Consider the following 20,370-nt stretch of genomic DNA (forward strand, 5'->3'; position numbering starts at 1 on the left):
GAGCAGTGAATAAAAAAATACCCGAAACTGAGTTCAGAGTTCAGTAAGGCCTAGGCAACTAGAATTAGAAGGACAGACTGCTGGAGAGTATTGAATGAAATGAAATACAGCATAATAAAATTTGTGAGAGACAGCTAAAGAGCTACTCAGAGGAAAGTTTATAAAATAAATGTTTATGCCCTAGCCGGTTTGGCTCAGTGGATAGAGTGTCGGCATACAGACTGAAGGGTCCCGGGTTTCATTCTGGCCAAGGGCACATGCCCATATTGCAGGCTCGATCCCCAGTAGGGGGCATGCAGGAGGCAGCAAATCAATGATTCTTTCTCACCACTGCTGTTTCTATCTCTCTCTCTCTCCCTCTCTCTTCTTCTCTGAAATCAATAAAAATAAAAAATAAAAAATGATAAAATAAAAGCAAAACAAACAAAGAAAAATAAATGTTTACACTAGAAAGAAAGATCTCAAATTAGTGATATCCATTCTAAGATACTTAAACCCAAAGTAAGGGAAAATAAATTAAATAAAAAGGGTGAGAATAAAAAGTAATGGCATAGAAAGGAGAAAACCCTGCAGAGAAAAACACACAACAAAACCAAAAGGAAAGATGAATAAAATGGATCCCTCTAGCCAGACTGCTTAGAAAATAAAGAGGACAAGTTACCAATATCAGCTCTATGAGCATTTACAGAAATTGAATACATAATTTAAAACCTTCCCACAAAGAAAAACTCCAGGCCCAGATGGCTTCAGTGGTGAATTCCACAAGCATTTACGGGAGAGATGATACCAATTCTCCACGGGAAACGGAGAAGGAGAGAAGACTTGCCAACAAACCCGGTGTGACAAGAGGGACAAAAGACCTGGCAGCTGCCAGGCAGAATGTCTCCTAAGTAGCATCCTTTTTCCCAGACCTGAAATCCAAACAATTCTCCCCAAAAGTCAACCTGGAAACTATAGGCAGAGATGACTCCGACATAAGGATTCGTTTTTCTGAGTAACCCTTTCACCAATAACCCATCACCAACTGGGTTTTGAGAAGTTGGGCCTCCGAAGACTTAATATGGAGACAGGTGTCTGCAGCCTATACCTTTACAGCAGAGAACACAGAAGGAAGTAGGAAACTCTCATTTCCAAGCAGCTACTGCAGGCGGTACTCACCTATACTCGTTATATTTAGTCTCTAATCTAATCCATAGAACACATTTCCAAATGGCATTATATTCCCACTTTATAAACGAGGAAGCCGATGCATAAAAACATCAATGACCTTGCCCAGGGTCACACAGCAAGTGCAGAGTGGGGATTAGAATCAGCTCTCTCTGACCCCGGAGCCCATGCACCTGAATGGGTCTGGTCCTCATGGTCTGAGCTGTCCCTGCCTCGGGAGGTGAAAGCATGAGGTGGATCATCCCCAGGGGTCTGAGGTTGAGGCCACAGCAGATATTAACAGCAGGGTGGAGAGGGACCACATGAAGTTATTTTTAGCTGATTTCTAAAGATATATCTATATATATAAAAAGCCTAAGTGACAGTAAGGACCAGTCAACCAAACGACCGGTTGACTGGTTGCTATGACATGCACTGACCACCAGGGGGCAGATGCTCAATGCAGGAGCTGCCCTCTGGTGGTCAGTGCGCTTCCACAGCCAACCTCCCACAGCTGGCCAACCTCCCACGGTCCCTCCCCCCAGCTGGCCCCGATTGGGACTAGGCGAGACAGCCTGATCAGCCCGATTGCCAGCCAGGCAGAGGGATCCCACCGGTGCACGAATTTGTGCACCGGGCCTCTAGTATCCATATAAATTTTTCCACTATAATCAAATGTTTCACATTGTAACAGTCACCTGGAATGTAATATTCAAGAGGACAGATGGAATATTGCCCACAACTCTGAGGAGAAGTGCTCCTTAGCTGCCTACAGTGACGCACAACCAGCATGTTAACTACACCTTTGCTGTTTTTAAGAATTTGAATCCAAACATCACCCTTTGGTATTAACAACAAGGCCACCAGCAAACACCAGCAAACCACTTGACTTAACATGTTTACTGGCCATTTCTCTTGGTTACGCTTTTATAAAGAGGTCAAGCAGATTTGAATTCAGAGAGACCAGACCTCTTGTACCCTCTGCAAACACACCGACCTGCGCCTGATCTGGGCCAGGACCGCATGGATTCTCTCGGTGTACCACGTGCACTTCTCCTTGGTAACGCAGACATGGACCAAGCTCCCGTCCTTCCAGGGCGCGTGGACAAATCTGCTACAGTATTTCGCGTGGACTGTCTTCCTGTTGGTCTCCTATGGAAAGGACAAAGGACAGGAGCCACTCAGAAACCATCCCACCACGAAAAGTCTCCAGATGGCACCTCCATCTCTGCCTTAGTTATACAGCTCATCACACTCACTCCCACGTAAAATCATTCCACTGTTGGTTCAACCAAGTGTGCACTGGGGTCTGCTCTATACGGAGGCCTGTGCTAGATGTCATGATGACGTCAGAAAGATGTGTGCAACCCTGTCTGTGCCCCAGAGAAGCTGCTGTTTCCAGTGGGGGAACACCGGGGGTGAGTGCAGGCAGGAAGAGGTCTGAGGACGGCACCTCGAGGCCTTCAGCATTTAGCTGGGAAAGAACTAACAAAGAATGTTGAGAACAAGAAGGAAAAACAGGACAGTGCATTTTCTGTAAGTAAGAGAATTCAAGGAAGTACCCAAACTACATCATGTGTTGATAACAGAAAGAGACGGAGAATTGATCCCTGGATTCACAACTCAGGTATCCCTTCCAAGTGAGTTTTGGTGGAGAGGGGGCCTTTGCCTGACTGGAGTGCATTCAAGAGTGTGGAGGAAGCGCAGAATTGGAGAGTGGGAATGTATAAAACCCTTAGGGGATTGAGTTCTAGAGAGGAGCTGAGGAATGAGGCTAAGGAGGCAGAACTGGAGGCCAGTAAAGGGTGAACAGACTATTTAAGATGGAACAAATAACACCATGTTTATATGCTGATGGAAAAGATCTAGAAATGAGGGCAATACTGATGATACGAATTAGAAAGGGGGAGAATGAATGAATGAATGAATGAGGGAATTGGGATCAGTGCACACAGGGAGGGGTTGGTCTTAGACAGAAGCAAGGGCAGTTCAGCCATCCTAGGAGAAATGAGAGGAGAACCTCCAGACACAGATGCTAGGATGTTTGTAGCTGTTTGTAGGTGTTCGTGGATGTTCACTTCAATGGTCAGTGCAAGGAGAACAAGGTCGCCTGCTGAGAGCGAGCACGGAGAAGATGCTGAAGTTGGAGGAGGGAGGAGCAGGTAGACGTCTGGCAGGATGAGAGTCTGCATGGACTGGGAGAGGACATGGGACTGCGCTGCAGCACAAAAGACCCGCCTGAAGTTACAGGTCGGGATTGAAGGTGAAGCCAGACGCATGGCTGTGTTTTTCTCCTCCTTCGCCCACTGTAGTCACTGCACAGGTATAAGGCAGAAATGGCAGAAGTGGATTTAACCAGGGGTGGGGTTTTGCCAGGGAGTGCAAGAATGTAAGAGAGAAAGTAGCTGAGGATGTGTGAGAGGGACTAGAGGATAGAGAGAACAGAGAGAAGATGGCAGAAACAACAAATCGGACATCCCAGTGGGGTTGAAAGGTTGATGCAATTAGGACAGCAGAGGAAATGACCTAAAAAAAAGTGATCAAACAGTGGACCTTTGGAATTGATTATATGGGTTATGATTACACAGCTATTTGTAATGACAATGTCAATGGTAGCCTATGACAGGAGTGGTGTATAGGGAGTAGAGGAGAACGTCGTTGGAGAAGAGTAGGTCAGAGAGATGAAAGGTCGGGGCCATCTACATGGTATTGACATCACTAGGATTTAAAACAGGGCCAGTGACAGCAGCCACAAGCTTAATCGCCAAGCACTGATGGAGGTGGCCTGGATCACAGTAGGTGACAGCCACAGAAGGTGTAGTGGATGGTACATTCTGATGACATGGGAAGAGGGCAGGAGAATGACCCAGAAGCAGCAAAGAGGAGCAAAGAGGCTACTGCCCACCCCTGCCCACCCCCAGCCCACAGAAGGAGGGAGTGAACCCAGGGTCTGTGAGTGAGAACCCAGACAAGCAGGAGAAGGGAACACCTCAGTTCACCTGAGGCTCCAGGGGTTTGCTGATGGCTTCTAGGTTCAGAGGGCACAGTGGGAGGGTTCTGGGAGTCAGGGAGAAAGGGAGGAGGCTCGGGAAAGGGAGGTCAGAGCCACACACGAGTGAGATTCAGGGGCCCTGTGGTGACTGATGCGAACCGGGTTGAGGGCATTGATGAAATCAGCCCTGATGCCGCCGAGGCGGGCAGAGGGGAAGCACATCTGCCCGCAGCCCCAGGGGAAGCACGTCCTCTCATTCTCACCACGTTCCTGGGATGGCACCCACGAGAGTTCTGTTTACTCAACCCCAACACGCGGCCTCTGCCAACTGTGCCTTACACACTCCCAAGCAGAAACACACCAAGCCATATGGTATGTGAATCCAGGGTCAGGCAGCAGAGTCTCAGAACGGGGAAAGCACGTGTGAGAGCCAAGCAGATCCGAGTTCAACCCCGGCCTCCACCTGCCATGAGGTGGCAGGTGAGTTGCCTCACCTTTCGGAGGCCCTGTGACTTCGCTGTGTCACATGTGATAGGAGAGCACAAATATGCCACTTCTGTATAAAGCACATGGGCGTTCCATAAGTGCTCATTTCTGAGTTCTCATGCGTTTAGTAAAGAAGGCAGGCAACGTCTGCTGGGTGGGCACCAGGCGCTGTGCTCAGACATGCATTTCTTTTCATTTGGACTTTACACCACCTACTACAGATGTGGAGAGTGAGACTAAAAGAGGCTGAATTATTTGCTCAACATCTCATAATTAGTAACTGGTAGAAACAGTGTTCACACCCAGGTCTCCTCGCTCCAAATATGGTGCACTTGCCACCAAACCAGACTGCCTGGTATAGAGTAAGGGCTCCATAAACATTTGTTAGAGGAAGAGATGGTGCGACCAGAGTGGGTTTGGGAACGTCAGGCCTGGCTTTGTACGTGAGCAGCATAGGCAACCGGGCCTGTGATGTGATTTCAGGGGTGCCCTGAAATTTCATGTTACTAGACTTTGCCTGAAATGTCCTAATTAGAAATGCATTCTGTCTCCTCCCACCTGCTCATTATCTTGGAAATGCTACACAGCGAGGCCTTTTTAGTCATTTATTTCTCAGTGCAAACGAGTTTCCTAGATCAGTACCTATAAACTGGTTTTTATAGTTAAGAGTTTATGAGGCCCTGCCCATGGTAGTCTGGGAAACCCTAAATAATCTATCTCTTTCATAGCCTCAGGCTCTCCCTACCTTATACACATCACAATTTTAGGCATAAATCTGGTTTCAGATATGTCACCCCAAATACTAAAAATAAAATTGTCCCTTTTTTTTCATCAATATTTGGGAAAGAATATAGCTGTGCTGTATACTTCTCAACTTTTACTACATTATTTTTTAGCACAAGAAAATTGAGGCAAAATATTCCGCATAAGCCAAATTATTCAAACTTTCCCTATAAAATTTCACATAAAACTGTCGAGGGAAGAAGGAGATAATCCGTGTTGGAGAGGCCTGAGGGCACTTCCGCGTGGCCAGGAAGGGGCAGTGAGCTAGGTCCAATGGGAAGGATTCATATTCTTTTATTATTATTACTAGAGGCCTGGTGCATGAATTCATGCACAGGTGGGGTCCAGCCGTCCCGTCCCAATATGGCCAATCGGGCCAGGCCAGCTGGAGGGAGGGGCCACAGGTGGTTGGCCGGCCCCTGGTTGAACTTCCACTCAAATTCCCGGTTGAGGGGACAATTTGCATATTAGCCTTTTATTATATACTAGAGACCCGGTACACAAAAATTTGTGCACTCGGGAGGGAAGAGTGGGGTCCCTCAGCCCGGCCTGTGCCCTCTCGCAGTCTGGGACCCCTCAGGAGATAATGACCTGCTAGCTTAGGCCTGCTGCTGGGTGGCAGAGGGCAGGCCCAATCCCTAGGTGCAGCCCCTGGTTGGGCTCTGAGCTGGGCTGATTGGGGAGTTGGGGCGCCACCCCCTGTCATGCACAGAGCAGGGCGGATTGAGAGGTTGTGATGCCACCCTCAGTCATGCTCAGGGTAGGGCCGATTGGGGGGTTGGGGCACCCCCCCATGTCACACTCAAGGCAGGGTCGATGGGGAGGTTGCGGCGCCACCCCCTGTCACTCACAGAGCAGGGCCAATCAGGGGGTTGAGGAGCTCCCCCCTGTCACTCACAGAGTAGGGCCAATAGGGGAATTAGGGCACCGCCCCCTGTCACACACAGAGCAGGGTCTATCAGGGGGTTGGGGCGCCACCACTGTCACACTCAGGGCAGGGCCAATGGGGAGGTTATGGCTCTACCCCATCACACACATAGCAGGGCCCGTGGGGTGGGGGTGGGGGGTTGGGGCACTGCCCTCTATCACCCACAGAGCAGGGCCGATCAGGGGGTTGGGACGCCGCACCCTGTCACACACAGAATCGCAGGGCGATCAGGGGGTTTAGGCATTGCCCCCTGTCATGCTGATCCAGTGCCAGGAGGCCTCGAGGCTCTGCTGATCCCAGTGCTGGGAGGCATATTACCCTTTTACTATACAGGATAGAGGCCTGGGGGCCGGCTGGTTTGCCCTGAAGGATGACCTGTATCAGGGTGGGGATCCCCACTGGGGTGCCTGGCCAGCCTGGGTGAGGGGATGATGGCTGTTTGCAGCTGGTCACACACCCTTCAGGGTGGGGGTCCCCACTGGGGTGCCTGGCCAGTCTGGGTGAGGGGCTGAGGGCTGCTTTCAGACTGGCGATTGTTGACTGAAGCTCCCAACCCCTCCTTTTTTTTCTCTTTTTTTTTATTTTATTCTGGGCCAGCTTTAACTCTGGCTCTAGCTTTGAGGCTTCCGCTGGTTTGTTTGCGTTCTACAATCGAAACAATGTATAACTCCAGCTCTGAGATCCCAGGGTTTTGTTACAAAGTTTCAAACTGCCAGCTCAGAGGCCGGCAGCGCAGGCAGGGAACACTGGAGTCCTCCTTCACTGCAGCAAGCAAGCCTCATGTTCGCTTCCAGCTGCCTGGCTGCCGGCCGCCATCTTGGCTGACAGTTAATTTGCATATACTCACTGATTAGCCAATGAAAAGGGTAGCGGTCGTACACCAATTACCATGTTTCTCTTTTATTAGTGTAGATGATGATTATTGTTTAAAGTATTACACATGTCTCCTTTTCTCCTGATTGACCCCCCCACCCCGACATGCTCCCCCGCCCCCCGGAAAAGCCCCCACCGCCCCAGTGTCTGTGTCCATGGGTTATGCTAATATGCATGCATACAAGTCCTTTGGTTGATCTCTACCCCCCTCCCTCCCCGCCTTCTCTCTGAGGATTCATATTCTTAAATAGCCAGGGCCTAATGTACCTTTTAAAATGAAAATTTAGTTATGCTTATTTCCTGAACTAATGACATTACTGAATGATGTCTACAAAATCAGGAAACCAACGAGATGTCCCCACAACCCAGCAATTACTCTGCAGCCAGCATATATGCCAGGAGACAAGTCTGCGTCAATTCTGCATTTTCCTTCTAATTCCATTTTTATATTTTCCTCCTTGCAGCTCATTGTCAGCACACAGCAGTGAAAGGACAAACATACATCGAGTGTCTGCAGGCCTGAGAGAAAGGCCCTTCCCCGAGGAGCCGTGGCCAGCCCGCCTGAGTGCTGGAGAGCCTGGGGTTTCACCTCCAACTTGACAGACATCTCAGTGACGATCTTGACCTTGAACCGGAGATTAGAGATACATAGAGTGGCCTGCCTTTGAGAGGGACCCTGACTCCCTCTCCCAGTCGTGTCTGCTCTGTTGCTGGCATTTCGGCTTTCACTTTGCAGTGGGTACCTGGGCCTTTACTACCTTCTCAAAGAGCTTTTCTCCAGTTTAGACACATTTAGCATATTCATTTTATCCCGATGTCCTGTTTCATATTGTGATACTTTTTAGTCTCCATAATTCTGAACTTTTGACAGTTTGGGTTCTATTTACATCTAGCATTTCTCAGCGTGTGGCCCCTGGACCAGAAGCCTCTGCATCATCTGAGGCTTTGGTCTAAATGCACATTCTTGGCTCCCACCCCAGACCCACTGACTCACGCGTGTTAGAGTTTAGGAGCTGTTACTATAGATCAGTGGTTCTCAACCTTCCTAATGCCGTGACCCTATAATACAATTCCTCATGTTGTGGTGACCCCCAATTTCATTGTTACAAATTGAACATAATTAAAGCATAGTGACTAATCACAAAAACAATATGTAATTATATATGTGTTTTCCGATGGTCTTAGGCGACCCCTGTGAAAGGGTCGTTCGACCCACAAAGGGGTCGCGACCCACAGGTTGAGAACCGCTGCTATAGATCCTTATCCGTCCCTGGGAGCCAGAGTCGGGCACTTAGAGAAGCTGTGCTCCTTCCCGACCCATTGGCACAATGGGACTACAGCTGTCAAAGGGTCTCAACATGCACACCCCCTCCCAGTGGGTGACCCCCCACAGAACTGATTTCGTGCTCACGGGGGGTGCACTCAGTGCTGACGGACAGTCACTAGGACTGGTGCATCTTTAGGATGGACGTAGGGACGCCTGCTGTGGGCATCTTCACAAGTACTTACCTTCTTCCATTCAATATGGAGGAGCACCGGGCGTCTCCTTAGAAATAATGTTGCATATTTCTGAGACGCATAATGCCTGAATTACAAGCCCAGTTCCTCGCTTATGTATAATTATTGTATAGTTCACTTATCTCTAGAAAACATTCCCAGAACTGGCCTCCACCCCCACAGGGGAGTGTACGGTGAGAAGCAGTGTACGGACCTTCCGCATGGACACCCCAGGCAGCTTACCTCCATAACGCCTTTAACCTGGTGCTGCCCTGGGCACTGGCCTGAGGGAGGCCTCGCCTACCTACTCAGGGCACCAAGGGAGGCACGGCCCCACGGGAGCGCACTTACCGCGCTGGTCTGTATGGACTCGTTCTCGGGTTTGGCTTTTATATCAACGACTCCATCAGCATGGCGGAAGGAACAGTCAGCAAGTACATCATAAAATGACAGCTTTTGGGCTTTTAAGCCATATTTCTGCAGCCACTTCTTAGAGTCCCACATGTCTTCTGGATTTGGTTCACTTCCAACAGAGGTTGTTCCTGACTCTATTTTTGGAATCACAGATCATTAGCCATTCAGATTACACAGCCATTCATATTGCACCCCCACCTTAATATTCACCACGCTCAAACATGTTCTTTGGGGGACCCCACTCACTTCAGGAAGCAAGCTTTCCAAAGCAGGGATGGCAAAGAATCAGTTCACAAGACTAGAAGGCCAGAACCTGCTACACTTCATCTTACTTCCTCTCTACCTAAGGTGACTGGCCCCATGCATAGGTGGAGATGGCCAATAGACCAAGGCAGTGTGTTTGGGAGAGCATTAAACTTGGGGTCAGAAGCTCTGGGTTCAAATCCTGCCTCCATCACTTTCTAGCTTGGGCAAGTTCCCACGTGGTTTGTTGTTTTTAATTGTGGTGAAACATACACAACCTAAACTTAACCATTTTTAGGTGTGCAATTCAGTGGCATTAACTACATTCACATTGTTGTGCAACTATCACCACCATCAAACTCCAGAACTCTTCCAGTGTCCCAAATGGAAACTCTGCAGCCATTAAATAATAACTCCTCATTCCACATGCCCCAGGTCCCTGGGAACCACTATTCTACTTTCTGTCTCTACAAATTTGATTATAAATTTACCTCATATAAGAGGAATCTATACTAATAAAAGGGTAATATGCTAATTAGCCCAGGTCGACTGGACATCTTCCAGACGTCCGACTTCCTTCTGGACAAAGCCATGGTGGCGGGTTCTGAGGCAGAGGTGGTTAGGGGCGATTAGGCCAGCAGGGGAGCAAGCAGTTAGGGGCGATCAGACCAGTGAGGGAGAGCAAGCAGTTAGGGGTGAGATCAGGCCGGCGCAGGGGAGCAAGCGGTTAGGGGGCGATGAGGCCAGCAGGGAGGGCAGTTGAGGGTGATTAGGCTGGCATCTGAGGGCAGTTGGGGACAATCAGGCCAGCAGGAGAGCAGTTAGGGAGCAATCAGGCCAGCAGGCAGAGGTGGTTAGGGGCTATCAGGCAGGCAGGCAGAGGCGGTTAGGGGTGATCAGGCAAGCAGGCAGGCAGGCAAGCGGTTAGGAGCCAGTGGTCCCAGATTGTGAGAGGGATCCCAAATTGGAGGGGGTGCAGGTCGGGCTGAGGGATAGCACCCCCCCCCCCCCCCCCCGCATGAATTTCATGCACCAGGCCTCTAGTCATATAATATTTGTCATTTTTGTGTCTGGCTTATTTCACTTAGCATAATATCTTCAAGGTTCATCCATGTTGTAGTATGTGTCAGAATTTCCTTCCTTTTTAAAGCTGACTAATATTCTGTTATGTGTACTAGTATATACTAGTACACATCTTGTTTATCCACTTGTCTGTCAGCGGACATATGAGTTGTTTATCTTTGGAACTTATGGATAATGCTGCTATCCTTCTCCTAGCTTTTATGCTATTATTGTCATACATTTTACTTACACATCTGTTACAGACACACTATTTTTGTTCCTATGGTTAATTGTCTTAAAGATAAGTAATTAGAAAAATATCACATATTTATCCGCATAGCTCTTTCTGGTGTTTATTACTTTGCATAGCTCCATATTTCCATTTATTTTTCTCTCCTCCTGCCTGAGATTGCCGCCAACATTCTTGCAGTGCAGATGTGCGGATAATAAAGTCCTTCAGCTTTTGTATGTCTTAAAAAGTCTTTATTTTTGTCTTTGCTTTTGAAGTACATTTTCATGGGACATAGAATTCGAGATTGAAAATTTAGAGGACCAAATGAAAGATGGGCCCCACTGTCCTTTCACTCCCAGCAAGAAATGTGCTGTCACGCTTATCTCTGCTCCTTGGTACAAAGGACTTTTTTCTCACTCCAAAACTCAGGCCCCTCTGGATCCTCTTCTCAACGAGACTGTGATCTTGGGACTTCCTGCTTGTCTGTGCATTGCCCCGTTTCAGCAAATTCCTGCTAAGTCAGTTTAGCCAGAACCCACTCAATGCCCCAGGTGACCTCTGATCACTGAGGCCTGCCCACAGCAGGAACCCTAGCAGGTCGGTTTAGCCAGAAATCACCCCCTGACCCCCCCGCACCCTCCAATTCCTGATCTTTCCTCTCAGTAGTTTTCTGTCTACTGACCCACCCTGACACTGCTCCATGGCTATAAATCTCGACTTTTCCATGTTGTGTTCATAACTGAGCCTAGTTTGTAACACCTCTTTCCCTATTGCAATAGTTCCTGATAGAATCTGTTTTTATTGCTTTAACTACTATCCGGCTCTAGTTTTAATTTAATAATTTTCATAAACACAAAACACACACACACATGCACAACCACACACAAACATGTATGCACACACATGCACACATGCACATGAACACACGCCCCACAGCTCCAGATGCTCCCCGCAGGTTGGGCTCAGGAGCGCTCCTTGGGAAAGAACTTGGAAGCAGCCCCACCCCAAGCAGCAGCAGCTCTGACTCTTGCACAGGAGGGACATGAGCGGTACCCACCGCTCTCCGTTGCGGCCATGTCAGACTTGGAGGGCTCGGCCACCAGCCTCTGGATCTGGGCCAGCGTGCTGTAGGCTTCCTCCATCTCCCTCCAAATGAGAAACACGTCCTCTCGGACCCCGGCTCCTGGGAGGGAAACACAGTGTGAGTGGCTGGCCGTGGCTGGCAGTCCAAGCAGGCCTGGCACTCCCAGGCCAGTTTTCTAGAACATTTTGAACATCAAATTCCATGTGCCAAGCAGAACATAAACAGACTCATAGATACAAAGAACAGACTGATGGTTGTCAGAGCGGAGAGTGGCTGGGGGCTATGTGAAAAAGGTGCCGGGATTGAGAAGTACAGGTTGGTAGTTACAAAACAGTCATGGGGATATAAAGCACAGCATAGAGAATATAGTCAATAACATTGTAATAATTATGTCTGGTGGCATGTGGGTACCGGAAGTCTCAGAGGGAACACTTTGCAAAGTATATGACTGTCTAACCAATATGCCATACATTTGAAACTAATACAGAGTAATACTGAATATAAACTGTAATTGAAAAAAATACAAATAAAATTTTTAGAAAAGAAGTACTGACTGACAGTTATAGGATAGTCACGGGTATATAAAGTAAGCATAGGAAATATAGTCAATAATATTGTAACAACGATGTAGGCATCAGATGGGTACTAGATTTATCAGCGTGATCACTACGTAAGTTATATAAATGTCAAATCATTGCGCTGTACATCTGAAACTAAAATAATATTGTACATCAAATGTAATTGAAAAGTTAAAGTTGTTATTTTTAAATTTCCATGTTCCTCAATAACCTCTGGGAAACAGAACTGAAATCCCTACGGAAAAGCTGTCATCTCCAGAAACTATAAATGCACATCTGGGCTGTAATAAATCTTTATAAAGTAAGTATTTGTAGCAGCCCAGATATTTTAAGGTGAATTACTGATAATACTCAAATATGATGAAGAATAAAAATATTCAAAGGCACCTAATAAATGCCAGGTGAATGTGGCGAGGAAGGGAAAGGTAATGGTTTAGGAAAGTGACGAACCTTATCCTTTCTTGACTTAGCTGAGCCTGCCTTCTTTGAAAGCACCTTCCCAAGTCTTTCTTTTCTCCTGAAGTTACTATGAGTCTTTGGCCTCCTTTTCTGGACCTCTGCTGTCTCAGTTTAGGGCTAGGTTATACCATATGACTTTGTTTTTCATGGCATGGCTCATTTATGTCACTCTCACAATAATCAGTCACAGTGCGTCTACGGTAAGACATCCACGGCTGGGACAGAGGCTCTGCCCTCACGTAGGTTCTGCTCTAACACATCAGCAGTTTCTGGAGGTTAAGGAGGTGTAAGAGCAGGAAGGATAGAGGTGTGACTGAAGTACAACAGGAGGGATCCTGTGGGGTACCCTGACTGTACCAATGTCAGTGTCCCAGCTGTGATATTGTCCTATAGTTTTACAAGGGGGATCTGGGTAAAGGGACATGGATCTCTGTATTACTTCCTACAACTGTACACGCACCTACAATGATCGCCACCCCTCTGCGCTGTGAGCACATGGCCAGTGGTGACGGCAAAAGGCTACCATGAGTGGAAGATGCCACCCACCCACTTTCAGTGGTATCTGTGGCCCAACCACCAGCCTGGCACGCCTCAAGGCACCTGGGCTATAGGGGAGTCCCTGGCCCTGTGCTGCTTTAAACAGGTGTATAGACAAGAATTTAGCAGTTGTATTTCTCATTTTAAAATTCCATTCCAATAAAAAAGTTACGTGGGTCTGTTTAATCCTCACTTAGGGATATGTTTTTTGTTGATTTTTAGAAAGAGGAAAGGAGAGAGAGAGAAACATTGATTGGTTGCTTCCTGTATGTGCCCCAACTGGGGACAGAACCTAAAATTAGGTATGTGCTCTGACCAGGAGTTGAACCCTGGTGTATGGGACGATACTCCAACCAACTGACCCACCCGGCCAGGGCTGAAAATGTTATTTAAAACAAACATACAACAACTCTACTTCACAGACTGTATACAGTTGGCTCAGAGAACACTGATGATGTTATCATGGAAGCAAGCTGGGTCCAAGTTCCGTAATGATGAGTACTTTTTGGGGGTGCTTGCTATGTGCCTGACATTATGCTTGGGCCTTCCTAGACATTTTCTTGTTTCTTTTCACCACAACTCTGGGAGCAAATTCTATTCTTGTTCCCATTTACAGCTGTGTAAACTGAGGCAGAGTGAGCTGTCTAAGGTCACACTGTCAATGAGTGGCAGAGCAGAGTCAAATCCAGGTTGGTGTGACTACACCAGCTCAGCCGCTAGGACTAGTTGCCCTGATAGAGTGGCGAGTGGTTACCAAGGGGCCCTGCGGCCCCTACTCCAGCTGCGACGAGACCCTACTTACCAAACCTTTCTACTAAGTCTCCAGCCACAGAGATTGAGGGACCCCCTTACCAAGCCTGTCCACTAGCAGTCCCCAGACACTGAGAGCCACAGCCACAGAGGAGGAGACCACAGGTCTACAGGCCACCCCAGGAGACTCACCCACCGGGCCACAGGGCTGACCTTGAGCCACCGAGACAGATGGGGCAGACCAGAGTCGATGACTCTGAGGTGAAAAGTAGTCAGGAAGGGCAGGGTGGAAGGAAAGGGACGCCGGAGCTCTGCCCTCCCGACGTTGGCCAGATCGCCTAAGCAGTGGTCGGCAAACTGCGGCTCGGCAAACCGCGGCTCGCGAGCCACATGTGGCTCTTTGGCCCCTTCAGTGTGGCTCTTTCACAAAATACCGGCTCTTCCACAAAATACTGACTTCTGCGCATGGGCCACGAAGTTTCAATTGCACTGTACATGCGCGCCCGCACGTGGTATTTTGTGGAAGAGCCACACTGAAGGTGCCAAAGAGCCGAATGTGGCTCGCGAGCCACGGTTTGCTGACCACGGGCTAAGGGAGCATTCGTGACTGTGCCTGTAAAGAAGCGGGTGACAAGCCCTGGCAGAGATGCGGGCCACCATGGCTTTGCCACCATCAACAGTCCAAGGAGTGAAAGGTGGTATGCACCCAGCTCCGTGCAGCAACTCCAAAAATATTCCCACCGGCTGTGGCCAAATGCAAACCCGGTGCCACAGGCCTTTCCGATGCTAGGGGAGCCAGCAGCGGCATGTTAAGTAGCAGGGTTCTCTCTTAAAATGTTTCAAACGAGTCAAGGCTTCCCATTGGTATCCTAAAAGGGAGTGACCACAGGTCAGCATTCGAGGAAATCCTGCCGGCTCCTGATGCAGGGACAGGAGAGCGTGCGTCCGGGGCAGCAGTGACCTGGACGCGCCCTGTGGGAGCTGTGGTTGGCATTATCACACTGGTGTAGCCATGCAATTAGGCAGCTACAGGTTCTTATGCTGGGGATCGGGAAACAGAACAACTCAAAACTATCCATTTAACTAGTTTTGTTTAAAAACAAAACCAAACCAGCTAGTGGACAAGGAAAGCCACAGGCCAGTAAAAGGCATGACTCCGTGTTAGGGGTTCTGCTTCCAGTCCCTGCGGGCAGTGCGGACGAGCTGCATTTTCCCAGGGCCCCTCTGCGGGGCTTGGTAGGATACAGGGCAGCTGCAGCCCAGGGAGACAGCCCACGGGGAACAGAGAGGAAGGAGGACAGGCACAGGCAAGCTCAGTGTCAGAGAGCTCTGGGAACTTGAAGTTCTCCAGGCTCACACAGAGAGCGGACAAAACAATGAAGCCGTCGGGATCTGGCCGTCAGGGCGTCGGCCAGCCAGGCCTGCAGTGCTCACAGGCAGGACACGGTTCCTCACAGAGACATCGGGCGGCCTGAGAGACCCTCCCACCCAGCGACCCTCCTGCACCCCCCAACACCCCCACATGCCTGCAGGCGCGCTGCACGCTGACATCAGCTGGGAGAGATGCCGCATTAAGCTGCTGCTCTTCATTTGCTCCCAGGACTGATTTCTCAGACTGGCTGGTCTAAATGAAATAAGACCAGGTCAGATATATTTGATGTGTCTGGTGAAAGGGGACGTACTACATCCACAAAGAGATTGAAAGTGGTGAAACCAGCAGTTTTTGTTGTAATGGAAAAATCCCCAGGTAAGGGTTAAAGAATATATTAAGGTGTTTAGTCCTGGCCAGTGGTTACATCGTCAGCCTGCACTAAAGGGTCATGGGTTCAATTCCCCACCAAGGGCACGTGCCTGGGGTGCATGTTTGATCCCCAGCCTTGGGAGGGGAAGGGGGGGGCATGTGAAAGGCAACTGATTGATGTGTCTCTCTCACATTGATGCTTCTCTCTCTCTCCCCCCACCTACCTTTTTCCCTTCCACTTTCTCTAAAAGTCCACTGAAAAAATATCCCCGGGTGAGGAGTAACAAAACAATGTATATATTAAGGGGTTTTGATGTCAAGAGGTCACTGATCTGATGACCACCCCAACCTCGGAGGCCAGTGTGCAGCTGCCGCAGTCTCACCCGATGGAATCAACCACCAACTGAAGCAAGTCGAGTCACTTCGCCATCTGGATAAAGGTCTGACCTCTTCTTGGGGACATGAATGCATATGTTTCACAAGGGCCATGATGCCTTTAAAAGCAATTTCAAATACCACGTGTGGGCAGCTCTCAGTAGGGGGGTGTGCTACTGGCTCCTGGGGCCTCTCTTCTGAGTAGAGGGTTAGGGTTAGGGTTAGGGTTAGGGCACTGTGATGTGCAGATGTAATGCCATCCAACAGCCCAGAATTCCACAGACTCCTAAACCCCGCCCAGGTGCATTCTGAGGGTGGGGCACCAGGAAATTAAAAGCATCCCAGGGATTCTTTTGCAACAAAGGTTTGGGGCATTTTAGTCTTATAGATGAGAAAGGCGTGTAAACAAGTTATTCCTATAAAAACATTCTTAGGGGGAAAATAAAGTTCGATGATTTCCAGAAACAATATCCCAATATCCTGATGTCCCTGTTTCTGCCCTGACGTCCAACCTTCTGGATACCATGCCCGGCCGCCCTCATTGATCTGGTTCACTACTATTTAGAGCACTGTTTACCTTAGATGCATTCTATAATGGCTGCCTCCTGCTGATACATAAAGGAGAAAGAGGGGGAAACCAAAATTTGCCGCGTACCAGCCAACATGTTGGGCCCTGAAATATATTAACTCATTCACTCTCACAACAATCATACAAGTAGGGATTACCACCCATTTACAGATAAGCAGACTGTGGTTCAGGGAAAGTAGGAACTCGCCCAAGGCCACACAATTGCTAAGTGGTAAAGTCAGGACTCAGCTCGGGTCTGTGTGCCCAAAGCCGGATACACTTCCCACCCCGGGACACCGTGCTCCAGCAGCCTCCCACGCTATGGCTGCTTTTAGTTTCCTTCGAGGTGCTTACAGACCCATCACCTCCCGGGATGGAAACCACCCAGGCCAATTCTGACACACAGGTGACCACGGCGGCTGCCCCCCAAGGCAGGGCCGGATGTGACATTCTGGTGAGTCACAACACACACCTGCCCTGGGACGCAGCCTCCACAGCCAGGCCTGCTGGTGAGCAACTCAGAGAGCTCGCAAGGGTCGGGCTCCTGCCACCTGCAGCTTCTCCCCTTTGTTGAACTGTGACTTCCTTGGACCCGGACCTGTGTCTATCGGTTTTGGTGACCACTCTCCCTGGCACGCCCCGGCTCCTGGCAGCTCCTTCCAAACAGAACAGCGGTCGCCAACCACCGCCTCCTTTCGTCACCGCTCCCCAGAGCTCAGCACACTGCGCGGCTCTCAGATAACAAACGCGAGTGGATCTCTCACTCTGAAATCAGAGCAAGTTTTTCAAATGTTACCAGAAAGCCTCACTATTGCTTTTTCCTAGTAGCTCCATTTAACTGTTAAAAGATTTTGGAGGGATTCCTCTATGCTCATGTCTTGTTAGGTGACGCAGGCTGCATCACTCGGTCACTTCAGCATGATTCCAGGAGACTTTTTCTAAAATGTTTTTTATTATTATTTTTTAATCAGAGAGGAAGGGAGAGGGAGAAAGAGATAGAAACATCAATGACGAGAGTCATTGATTGGCTGCCTCCTGCACGCCCCCAACTGGGAATTGAGCCCGCAACTGGGCATGTATCCTTGACCAGAATTGAACTTGGGACTTTTCATTCCGCAGGCAGATGCTCTATCCACTGAGCCTAACTGGCGAGGGCCCAGGAGATTATACTGGTGATAGAAGAACTGGGCTGAGCCTGCCCACCACCGCCTAGGCCAGGAGAGGTACAGTGAGCGGTGGGCGTCCTGGGGGCAGGCTGGCCTGCAGCCAGGAGCTGAGAATAAAACCAGGAGCTCAGGATACACACGCACTGTTGGAGGAGGAATATAAGGTTCCCTGCTCTCATCAGGGCTTCCTCTCCCGTTGGGAAAACTAGACCTGCATATGCATCCGGTGAAGGTGAGCGCTGAGGGGAGAAGGGGTACAGGGGAACAGTTTTTAAGTTCTAAACCGGGATCCCGGAGCTACGGAGACAAGGAGCCACTTTTCAACCCGCAAGCAAAGCACAATGGGCATCCCAGGAGTGTGGGTTCCCTCCACAGGAACCATGTCTTTTATTCCTTTTGCATCTCCTCAACCCGAGTGAGACTGTAAAGCACACAAATGGAGTTTAATAAATGCTTGTTAACCAACCAGATGATTGTCTCATAGCAGAAAAAAATAAAAAATTAAAAAATTCAGAGCACCCACGGTCAGAAGGAGCAGGACCTGGACGTCAGTAACGTCCTGGGCCATGTCGACTGTGATGTGGCAACAGCTTGGGAAGTGCAGCTGCTCCAGCTCCACCCACTGAGTTAAACTGAGTCCTGGGAGAAGGAGGCATCTGCCCTCCGAGAGAGCCTCCTGAGTCAGAAAGCTGTAAGCAGGCACCCATCGGCGCTTCTAAATTAAATTAGAGACAAGGAACAAGGCAGCAACACCACGGCCAGCGATGAGCCAGGAAACTAGCTAACTAAAGGTCGCCAGCGTCTACCAGGAACACAACCTGGTCACTTTTCCTCCTTAGGCATAACAGCCTGAGCATATGTTACAGAGAATAAAGTCTGGCTTCACAATATTCAGTTTTAGTCCATGCATTTTTCTCCACCAACACAAAAGAAGTGCAGCTTTCAAAGACAGAATGAACCACATTTTTACAGCTACACCACTTCTGGACTTAATACTAGTGGGAAAGGGCAGCTTTTCTGCTACTGTTTTGCCAGGAGATACTCTCAGAAAAACTGCCTTTTTCCTATTACCTGATCCTCCTTTTTACTTATTCATTGCTAGGTCTTTCTCGTGAGCACACGGAACCCTACCTGCCGGTTTAGCTCCGTTAGCAGGGCCTGGCCAGCATGCGGTGCTGGGAGGGTCTGAGGCCAGCACGGCTCGGTGGGAAGGGGGTGATAGATGGATTAGTGATGAATGAATGGGTGGGGTGGGCCTAGACGTGAAAGTGCTATACTGTCCGACCGGGTCTCCTGGAACTAGGAGAGGGTTCTGAGCTACTGGTTTTATTGGTTGTACCTATGAAAAATATGTAAACACGAAAACCAAGATGGTGGCATAGGTAAACACCTGAAATTGCTGCCTCGCACAACCACTTCAAAAATACAACTAAAAGACCAAACAGACATCATCCAGAACCACAGGAAGGCTGGCTGAGTGGAAATTCTACAACTAGAAGGAAAGAGAAAAGCACGCTGAGACTCAGAGGAGGTGCAGAAGTAAAGTGCAGAGGTACGGAGGTGCAAGCGGAAAGGGCTGGCAACTGAGGACACAGTTGTCATTTTCAATCAGAAGGGAGACACAAACTCTCAATGGCTCTGGACTCCAGTTCCAGGCGAGTCTCTCAGGACCCAGACTCATACGGGGAAAAACAGGACTGTCTGGCAGTGGGCGGAACTCAAGGGCGGCTTTCTCTCAGAGGTGCTTGCAGCGATTACCTCGGGACACTGAGACCCGGGGCCTGTTAGGGCAGGACTGAGGAGCAGCCATAGCTGTTTGCTCTGCCCTGCTGATTCCCTGAGACCCCGCCCCACCCAAGCTGTGTGCAGAGGCTTTTGCATATGAATGGCCTGGCCCTTTGCAATCTATAATTACCTAACAAACTGCAGCTGGGTCAGAAAGACCCAGAACATCCAAAAGAAGGCCCAAGGCCCCACAGAAGCTTGCATTGCTTCACAGCTGGGCCTCATCTGGGCACCTCCAAACCCCAAACAAAGAAGAGGAATCTGCAGATCTCTCCATAGCTCCTGCTGGGTAGCTTCAGGCAGAGGCTAAATTAGCACCTCCTTACAGATCCAAGTGCCAGTGTACCCAGTGGTCAGAGTGGGACCATCCAGATTACAACTCCTCAGATCCATAAGGTACACACTCAGGGGGCAGACTCAGTAAGCACCAAAGCCCCAATGAAGCAAGTCTTGCCCCAGAAGGGTGTCTCCAGCATAGAAGTTCTTCCACCGTAAACACAGCTGATTTTCACAGCCAATTGGCCTGGAGGTCAATTCCTCCCAGTGATACCTACAACAATCAAGGCTTAACTACAACAAGACTGTGCACAAAGTCCACAAAGGGGTGCACCAAGAGTGTCCACCTCAGGTAATTGGGGAGGCTGAGCCACTGGGCCCTATAGGACACCTAG

The 20,370-nt window shown here is 49.2% G+C and overlaps 1 protein-coding gene across 3 annotated transcripts in view; it reads right to left on the reverse strand.

Annotated features, from left to right (window-relative positions):
- VWA3B (von Willebrand factor A domain containing 3B) overlaps nucleotides 1–20,370 on the reverse strand; it is a 144,620-nt gene that overhangs the window by 78,925 nt on the left and 45,325 nt on the right. For all 3 annotated transcript variants that reach the window (XR_011473203.1, XM_070429900.1, XM_070429898.1), the window contains exons 8-10: nucleotides 11,714–11,839; nucleotides 9,057–9,253; nucleotides 2,144–2,298 (exon numbers count right to left, since the gene is read on the reverse strand). Coding sequence is in view for 2 of the 3 variants with exons in the window: in XM_070429900.1 (XP_070286001.1) it covers nucleotides 2,144–2,298; nucleotides 9,057–9,253; nucleotides 11,714–11,839 (478 nt within the window). In the remaining variant the exon portion in view is untranslated. The remainder of the gene's footprint in view (nucleotides 1–2,143; nucleotides 2,299–9,056; nucleotides 9,254–11,713; nucleotides 11,840–20,370) is intronic.

Source organism: Myotis yumanensis, unplaced genomic scaffold (genome assembly GCF_028538775.1).
Source record: "Myotis yumanensis isolate MYYU_CA2020_CCGP unplaced genomic scaffold, mMyoYum1.0.hap1 SCAF_11, whole genome shotgun sequence".
Lineage (NCBI taxonomy): Eukaryota > Metazoa > Chordata > Mammalia > Chiroptera > Vespertilionidae > Myotis > Myotis yumanensis.